The sequence below is a fragment of the Myiozetetes cayanensis genome, unplaced genomic scaffold (assembly GCF_022539395.1).
Source record: "Myiozetetes cayanensis isolate MyiCay16 unplaced genomic scaffold, myiCay2020 scf14, whole genome shotgun sequence".
Lineage (NCBI taxonomy): Eukaryota > Metazoa > Chordata > Aves > Passeriformes > Tyrannidae > Myiozetetes > Myiozetetes cayanensis.
Window position 1 is genome coordinate 2,201,992 of NW_026087048.1, and position 9,527 is coordinate 2,211,518.

Sequence of the window (9,527 nt, forward strand, 5' to 3'; positions counted from 1 at the left end):
AGCTCTACCCCCATCGTTACCCACATCCTTCCAGAGCACTGACAAATCAGAGCAAAAGCTCCAAAGCAATTCTCATTTCAGCAAGTCTGGTGTCCAATCCTTCCAAGGATTTCTGGGCTCTGACATCTGCAGTGCCTGGAATGCTGACACTTGGCCAATAACCCAGAAAAGACTTTCTTTCTTGCAAAAAAAGCCTGTGCAGTTTCTGGTCCCCTCCCAGCTCACCACTGTTCACAGACAAGTCACCCACACTTGAGTGTCCAGCACAGCCCAGCACCACTGGCCAGTGTTTCTTTGTGTGTCTGCATGACATTGCTTTAAAAACATTTAGAAATATATATATTTTTCCCCCCTTTATGCAAGGCCTCATTGTGTGCACACAGCCAAACGTTCACACACTGATTTTCTACTGTACTTTAACTGCTGGAAGGATAGAGAGAAGCTACAATCACACGAGTGGCAGGCTGGTTATCTACAGTCCTAAAACACAAACAATTTGCTTTATTTGCTGTAAAGGCAGCAATATGTTCCTTCCAAAATTGTTATCTAACTGAGAAACAAAGATTGGGTCCGTCACACAGCCCTCAGCTCCCATGAAACCACCAAAGGCCGAGCAATCCAGACGATGAAATCATCACATCAACCAAAAACTGAGGCATTGTAACAAACAACAGCACCATCAGTTCAATCTGGAATTCCAGCTGCTTCTTTCCTACCGCTCTTCTCAGCCCATAATCCCGACTGGGAAAGGCCAGATCACAAGATGTGGAAATTCTGAACACGCAGCAAGCTGAGGAAAACGAGGCACGTGAGTTCCAGGGAGAAGAATCCGCTGGAGATCACTTTATTCCTCGTGCTCCCCGTGCAATGTTTTCCTGACAGATTAAATCACATTTGTTTTTCACAGGGGCTGGATCAGAGGCAGGGGGAGGTTTGGAGTTGTTGGGTTTTTTTTTTTAACATTTTGTATTCTTTCTTAATTCCACATCTCCCTAATTTAGCCAAAGGATGTTTTTAGAGGCCTTAAAGAACTGCTGTGTTGGGTGGAAGACAATGAATTGCAGCTGCAAAAGCCTTGGTGAATCACATGGCCACAGAAGGCCAGTGGGTCCTGCAACATCCCTCAAGATCTTCATTAATTCCTGACTGGTTACATGAACACCTCTAAGAGCACTTTTACAGATAATCACTCACCCACTTCAGGGCAATCATCCTAACACAAGAGGTACACAAAGCAAAATTAGCCTTTTTCTGCTAATTGCAGACATGAACTTGACTTCCTTAACTGGCCCCTCTTCCCAATCCCCCTAAGGAAAACCCAGGAAGAGCTCCAAGCTATGCAGGTTCTTTCCTAGAGCACAGAAAAAAGCCCTGACACACAAAACATGGGCAGAGCAGCAACATCACAGACCACAAGATACCAAGAAAAGTATGTAGAAGGAAACTCCCTGTTCCTTGAACTTCTGCATCAGTGTTGGGTTTGATTTGTGTCTTCAATGACTGCAGAAAACACCCAAGGCTCCTGCCAGAGCACCGTCTGACAGACTATTTATCACACAAGTGACAGGCACTCTATCCCACTACACTCCTAATCACAAATCCCTTGTTCCTCAGTGAAGGCCCTCGTATTCAAAAAAAATCCTCACAACAAAAAATATGCATTCAATATTTTTCTGAAGAAGATTTCCACATTAAAAAAATCATTAAATGCTAATTAAAAAAACCCAACCGAGCAAGACACTCTCGAGCTACCAGAAAATCAACGCTTACACCAAGTCTGAGGCTTAGACTTGCATAACACATTAACTCAGGCCATAAAAGCAGATTCATAGAAAGCAATAAAACCTTTGGTTAAGGCTATATAAAAGTAGCTTTTACACGGGATTGCACTGCTTCTCCTTCATCAAATAGGTTAAAATGATTATCATGTGAGTTTTCTAGTTAAATAACCTGCTTATTCTCCAGTAAAGCATGCAGGTGATTCTGTATTTTGACACTTCTAGTTATCAAAACAGAACGATGCTGAAGAGCTTGACACAATCACGCTCCACAATCTCAGCACGTGCTATCACTGCTCAGATCTCCGCTGTTAAAGAAGTGTAAAAGAGATTTCTGCCAACATTCAATAGGAATTGCCAGTGTTAATCTATTAATAGCTTAATAGATTATGCTCAAAAAGGACACAGTTCACATGAAAAGTCCCCTTCAGTGCACAAGAACGTCCCTTGAGGGGCTCATCTGCCTCAACAGCAATCACGGGCACTCGGGAGGATTTATTTCTTCTTTACTCAGTGGAAATGGTTTCCTCGGTTGTTTTTTTTTTTTTCCCTAGGCACGACAACAGAGGAAAGATACGTAAAACAATCCCCACATTTGCCTCTCGCCCTAGGAAGGTCCGAGTCCCTGTACAGACAAGGAGCCTCTGCTACTCTCAGGAAACAATTCTCCCTCCTCTTCCTTCCTCCCGAGGCAGCCCAGACACAGACTTGTGCCACGCACCATCTTTTCAACACAAACACCCCGAGACCGAGACCCGGCCACTCCCTCTCTGCCTGCAAATCCACAGCGCACCACATTTCTTCGGAAATCTCTTTCTCCCACCCCGTGGTTCCCCCAGAAGCCCCTCAGCCCCGGGCAGCGGCGGGCAGCGGCGTCTCCTCCCTGCCAGGGGACACGACCCCGTGAGGGGAACACAACCCCGTGAGGGGAACACAACCCCGTGAGGGCACCGCCGATCCCGTCTGCACCTTCCTGCCCCTGCCAGCCCGCCGGGACACGGCTCGGGCACCACCGCGGGGAGGGCACGGGCAGGGCTGGCAGGGGGACCGGGACGGGGCAGGACCGGGCCGGGGATGAGTCCCGGGCCTACCTTGAGCACGGCGACGGCCCCGCCGGGCCCGTGCACCTCGAAGGCGGCGGGCTCGTCCCCCGGCGCGGCCGCGGCCGCCTCGGGCTGGTGGTAGCTGAACGAGGCGGAGGCGATGTCGATGTGCCCGAGCGGCAGCGGCTCCTGCGGCCCCTTGAAGTAGTAGAGGTAACAGCGGCGCGGGTCGAACACGAACCAGCGGGTGCGGAAGCCGCGCAGGGGCCCTTTCCCCGACAGCTTCTGCAGGTACCCGCAGAGCTTGGGGCCGCCGGGGCCGGGCTGCTCCCCGGCCGGGCCGTCCTCGCCCTCGGAGCCCGCCGGCATCGCCGCGGCCGCGCAGGGAACGGGGCCGGCCCGGCCCGCGGCCTCTCGGGACTTGTAGTGCGGGCCCGCCCCGCACAGCCCCGCCCCGGCCCCGCACGGCCCCGCCCGTCCCTTACGGCCCGCCCCACACGGCCCGCCCCGGCCCCGCACGGGTCCCGGCCCCGGCACTGTCCGGGCATCCCGCCCCGCGGCCGGGCCAAGGCGCTGCCTCCCCGCTCCCCACACGGGCCGGGCGCTGTTACACGGTTACACGCCCAAAAACGGTTCTCCAAACGCTCCCCCAGCCCAGGGTCAGATTAACGCCCTTCCCCTGCAGTGCCGTGATGTGCCCCAGCCCGAGCCTCATCCCTGCCTGACACCGCAGCAGCAGCCGAAGGAGTGGGGATAAAATACGGAAAATGCAGGCGGGATCAGTGGGTGAAAAGCTGCAGCTTGCGGGGTTTAGGCCCGTGAATGACCACGGACCAAAGTGTATTTTTGTATAATTACATTTCACTAGCACATTGTGGGCTCCAGGGAACTTCCAGTGTTAGTGATACAGAACTTCTGCCATAGGAAACTTCACTGTGAAGACATCAAACTGCCACTGGTAACTTCACATCATTTGTCCTTATGTTTGGAACACACTGAGGTGCCTATTTCCTTCAAACGTGCCCAAAGCTCTGGGTACAAATACAGAAAACAGATGTGCCACGTTCATCCAAAACTGGGAGGAGACTGTTCCATGTTTAATGGCATTCAGCTTTTCGCTCTCACCCTTAAACACAGCACAAAGGGTTTGCTGTCAAAATAGTTGTTCCAGTGGCTGGAGCTGATGTTTGCAATGGTGTTTTTATTAGGTTAATGCTATTTGTGTAATAGGTTCGTCTGACTGAATTCTGAAAGTCTGGAAGTTCAAGTTACCCAGAAATCCTAAATTCCCCAGAGCTTCTTACTCTGGCCTCATTTCTAACTGCCTTGATTAATTTCTCAATAACCATCTCATGAGCCAGACAACATTTTCATGCCTTGCTAAAGGATGTAAAGGATATAAAGGCACCTGAATATTCAGTGTGGTTGCCCATGGGTTCTGCACTTGGAGGTTGCAGAATTCCTGGAGTCCTCCCCTCCAGTTATCACCTACTGATAAGGGAAGTGCAGAGTGAGGAGATAATCAGTGTTCTGTTAGCAGAGAAACAGGAGTGATTCCTTACATCAGCTGAGGTGTGGAAGTTATCTCCCCAGTCAGCTCAAGTAACGTGAAGTTGGATCCACTAAAAGATTAAACATTGCAAACTAATTTTTTTCCCCTTTTTTTTCAGGCTAGAATCTCTGATTCTGTGATTCTGCTGTTAAAAGGTGAGGACTTTTTAGTAAATGTGGGCAGTAAGAAGAGGTGATCCTGCTTTAATAAAAGGTCAGTAATGTTTCTTCCATATATACTGCTCAGCATCTCCTTCCCCAAACACAAAGTGTTCTTGCTCTTCTGGTGGCATCTTTCTTGGCAAGTGTCATTTGCCAGAACAGGAGTTACACAGAGAAAACACCCATTGTCTTTAGAAGCAGCTGGTTCCTGCTCTCACTCATTGACACAAGCTGAAGTGCCCCAGCATTTACCCCTGATGTGTTCCATGATCTCATCATTCGGTGAAGCCCGGCCTTGAGAGCACCCCTGACTCCTGCTGGCTGCCAGTGATTACATCCTGCACAAAATCCCAGACCCAGAGGATCCAAAATCCTCACAACTCTGGGGGCACTACTTCTCTTTTTCAGTTTTCTGCTCAGCTTCCTTGCAGTGCAGAGCAGGAGAATCCCCCGATTTCACAGCTGATTCATGTACAGAGAAAGTTCCCCTTCTTGGGAAATAAGTTCCTTATTTCATGTAGGCCCTTTTTTTTCACAACCAGATCCAGATGTGGACTGGTAAATAACAGCAGCTCATGGCTAAGTTGTTGTGGTGAATGTAAATGAAAACAATACTTTTTCCTTTACCTGCTTCTTCCTTTCCCGTTTTCCTGTCCAAGGATGCTCAGGTGACACAGAGGACGTTGTGGTGCTAAGAAATGTCTAGAACACAAATAAAAAATAACAATATCACAAGACAGGATTTCCCCCCTGCCCACAGGCAATGGCCACTGAAGCTTTTGGGGTGCACATAACAGGCAGGTCAATGTTCCACATACACAAACACTGGTTATGCTCCCACAAGGACCACAGAGCTTGTCAATCATAAAAATACTTAAAATTCCCTTTTTGTTCTGGTGTGTCCTTCCCTCCCAAAAATTAACTAATAGTTTAGTAGTAGCACTTTTGGCTGACAAGGCCATGTGCTACACATGGAAATAGAAATGTATTTACTCTCAAAAATGAGAGACTGGTCTAACTCTATATAATTGTGATGGCTTTAACTTATAATTAATATAAGAATTCACAGTTCTTTAATAAGATCATGTTTTATTCTGGGGGAAAAAAGGTAAATATGCAAGAAAAAAGAGAGTTTCTCATTACTCTGGAGGCAGAGAGAGCACAGCTGGTGTGTGTGCCAGGCTCATGCTGTCGTGTTTACAGAAGCACAGGAAAACACCAGCAAATTACAAGCAGCACATCTGTACTGAGCTTTTGGTTCCAGTGAGATCATGCTCCAAAATTAGCGTGGCTGAGAGCACACACTGCTTCCTTTCACCAAACAGAAAGCAAAAATGACTTTGCCTCTTGTCTGGTGTCTTTGGAGAAATGGGGATTCAGCTGGAGATGAACCCCCGAGTTCAGAGCCTGCACAGAACATCTGTTGGGTTTTTTGCCTTCCAGAACAACGGCACTACAGACAACTGTAAGCCCCCAAATCCTCTCCCCCCCAGTGTCAGCCCAGACCTGCCTGCTGGGATGGTGGTTTAACTGCTCCTTTTACTGCATTTTGAGGAACATTTTGCAGGTTCTGCCAAAGGAACTGCCAAGGGGAACGCTGTCCCCTGCTGTGCCTGGCTGTGGACAGCACTCACCTGCTGCACTGCACATTATTGCAAAGCCTGAGGGGCTCTGGCCTTCCAAATTTAAATTATTTGGAGATGGGGAACACAAACCTTTCCTCAGCCCTTCCTTTAACCAGCACAGGCAAGTAGGCAAAGCATTTTTCTGAGTTGCTGTGTCTGATGCAGTCTGAGATGTCATTCACACAGTGCCATGAAGATCATCTTCTTGTTGCATTTCCAGAATTTACTGGTTTCCTGCATGCAAACAAGTCAGCCAAAGAATTCCCCCACGGTCTGTGCTTTAACTGATGGCAGTGTTTCCTTCTCCAGCGTTTAAACACTAGATGGTGCTCCTTTCCTCCTGCACATCCCCCGTTTGTGTTCCCCTCTCAAAATGGAAAAAAGATAAGAGTGAATAAGCTCAGCTGCAGCTTCTGATTCAGTAGGAGAGATCTTATTTAACTTCACTGAACTGTCTCATCTAAACCCAGCTCAGTATATGACATTAAATGCACTGACTTTGCTTTGTTGTTGCTGTTGTTGCACTGCATCTTATCGAGAACTCTTCACTAGGAAAAGGCAACAATTATCCAGTTCAGTGAATGGCAGCATTGATTTCTAGCTGGACATCTGTGATCTCACTTGTGAAGACATCCAGGCAAGCTGGGAGCCTTGCAGAGGAGGGAGAGTCCAACTGGACCCCTTGTGAATAGAAAAGCAGGAACTGCTTAACTGTGGCAACTGAGGAACTGAGCAATCCATGTGCACATGAGCCTGTCAGCATTCCTGTGGATCCAGCCTGGCTGGGGAACTGCCACACTGCCTGACAGGAATGCTGAGCAGGAAAAACAGACAAATTCAGGGTACTGCTGTAGAGATTCAAAGATTAATGGGCAAGAGATATAAACACATATAATGACACAGTTAATAAAACATCATTATTCCAGCTGCTTACAGCAGAACTTACTGCCATGTGTGTGGGCTTCTTTATTTATATTATTATATATAAGGATATACTTCCATGTAATACTTGATTTCCAGTGGAGAATCCAGTAATGTATAAATATAATGGGGACTTAGAGAAGTGCCCAGTGAGGGTTCTGTGATCACCAAGATTTCCATCTGATTGCAGCTGCTGAACAGCACTTACACAGTCCACTGGTGTTTAAGGTGTCCTTCCTTTGAGCACATTTCAGAGGCCCAGCCAGTTTTCTCACCTGTCCATCACACCATGGCCCTTTCCTGACTTTCCAACTCATCTCTTACTCCTCTGTGTCGTGGCTGACACCTTCTCACTGTGTTAACAGCACCGCAATCATCATCTCTGCAGGAGCTCCTGACCTTCCTCCTTCAGTTCACCTCCCTCCCTCCATGCACAAACCTCTCCACAGCCACAACAGCCCCTGGCCAGGGTGTAAATGCTGCTGGGGGATAACTGCAGTCGTGGGGATGTTGGGAAACCCTCCCTGCCTCGTTCCAGTTGCCTTTCCCAGGAACTGCAGCATTCCCAAGCCCAGACAGGCCCTTCCTCTGGGAGCTCCGTGGGTGAGCCTGTGTCAGCTCACAGCTGCAGTGCCACCAGCACCCACTGCTGGGATCCTCACCCAGATGTGCTCTTCTCATTTCTTACCCTTTTAGCTTCACTCTGAATTTTATCCTCACTCACATTTATCTCCCCAACCTTTAGGTATTTAACTGAGGCTCAGATCTGCAGGGGCAGGTTCAGTGGGACCCACAGATGGAAGGCACATTGCAAGTGATAAATGTATTTGCTGCAGCTTCCAGCTGTTATCAGTGGGACAGCAGCAGATATTGGTGGAGAGCAAACAATTTCAGAGTTTGAACTCCAGTGGGATGAATTCCAGTCGAAATGCTTGGGACAGGGAGTTTTCTTTGGGTGTGAAAACCCAAAACTGCTGTGAAGTGCTTAACGTACCAGTTAAAAGTTACATCAGTCACATCAGCTCTTTGCAAACAAGCTTTCTCCAAATAATTCTACTTTTTGAATTCTTACCTTTAGCACAGGTCCACTCACCCCTTTTCAAGAAGTAAATCAAATATTCTAGTAAAGGGTAAATGGTTTTGTCAAAGCTGAATGGGATGGAAAAGAACTACAGATGGTTAACTGAAAAACACTTCCACATGTTTTAAATAAAAATCAGTAACTGGTACAATCTGACCTAAAAATAGGCAGATTTAACCAGACTATTTGGTCTAGAATCCAGGCTACATTTGGCACAAGAAAATGACTCTGCAGGAAATCTCTCTTGCTATTTGTTCCTGCTCAAGACAAACATTAGCAGAGCTGCTTTTCCTGTGGGTTTCTGCTTTGGAACCTCTGGCTTTGGCTTTGTATAAAGACAGGAAGCACAGGGAAAACTGAGGAAATACAGAGTCAGGAGTTAGTCATAACATTCAAATCTAGAGCCAGACTGAGCCCAAGTCCTTTCCAGCTTATGATTTCCAGATATCAAATGTTATCAGCTGTTATCTAAGAAAATGGGAGGGGAAGATTAGCCCTTCCTAGCCAGCCAACTGCTCTCCTGTATCCAATTCTGCCAGAACTAGCACATGCCAAACTTGCAGTCACATCAAACCACTGGCAGTGAGAAACACTTGTTCTGACCCTGCCCCACCACTATCAGTGGAAATCCTGGTAAAAGTCTAAGCAAAGAGATCCAGTATCCCAGGAAAAGACCTTTTGGTTTGGAACCTTCCCTGAGTTAATCCCAAGCATTTCCCAGGCAGCTTCCCAGTCACAGTAGTGACGTAATCCAGTCACTTCCTGCAGGCAACATCTGCTCAATCTGCATTTGGAATTCATTTCTCACGAGAGGGGACAGAGTTTGGGGAGTACACGGCGAAATATCAGGTTTATTGAAACAAAGAGCTTCAACTCTGCCTCCTCAAATTTCTGTGTGCTCCCCTTGAGGAGGAGTAACTCCTGCTCAGGAAGGAGGAGAAGAGGAGGACAGCCTGGGAGAAGGTCGATGAAAGAGCTGAGAATAAGTGAGGAGTAATGAGGACAGCTGAGGTGGCTTATTTAGTGTTGATCCAGGCTCTTCAGTCCCAAAGGAGACACAGTTCCTGAAGAAATAAGTGATAAATTTACCTGAGGAACGAGGAAAGGGGCAGGATAGGAGGCAGTGATGGTGGTTACACCGAGGCAGGATTGCTGGTTGTTATTCCTCTGTTCAGGCATCCTCAAGGTATCGTCACACATCTGCATTTACAGCTGATTAAACAAATTTAAGTAAAGGAAAATAAATACAACACCCACCCCCCCAAAAAAAAAAAAAGACCAATTTTGGGGCAAATTTAATTACATTAATTACACTAATCTAACAGCAGACAAAATGCCAGTACTTACAGTGGAATAACTTCTTTAA

The 9,527-nt window shown here is 47.5% G+C and overlaps 1 protein-coding gene across 3 annotated transcripts in view; it reads right to left on the reverse strand.

Moving 5' to 3' along the window:
- TBC1D2B (TBC1 domain family member 2B) overlaps window positions 1–3,193 on the reverse strand; it is a 28,018-nt gene extending 24,825 nt beyond the window's left edge. For all 3 annotated transcript variants that reach the window (XR_007628132.1, XM_050309460.1, XM_050309459.1), the window contains exon 1: window positions 2,870–3,193. Coding sequence is in view for 2 of the 3 variants with exons in the window: in XM_050309460.1 (XP_050165417.1) it covers window positions 2,870–3,190 (321 nt within the window). In the remaining variant the exon portion in view is untranslated. The remainder of the gene's footprint in view (window positions 1–2,869) is intronic.
- Between the last annotated feature and the right edge of the window lie 6,334 nt (window positions 3,194–9,527).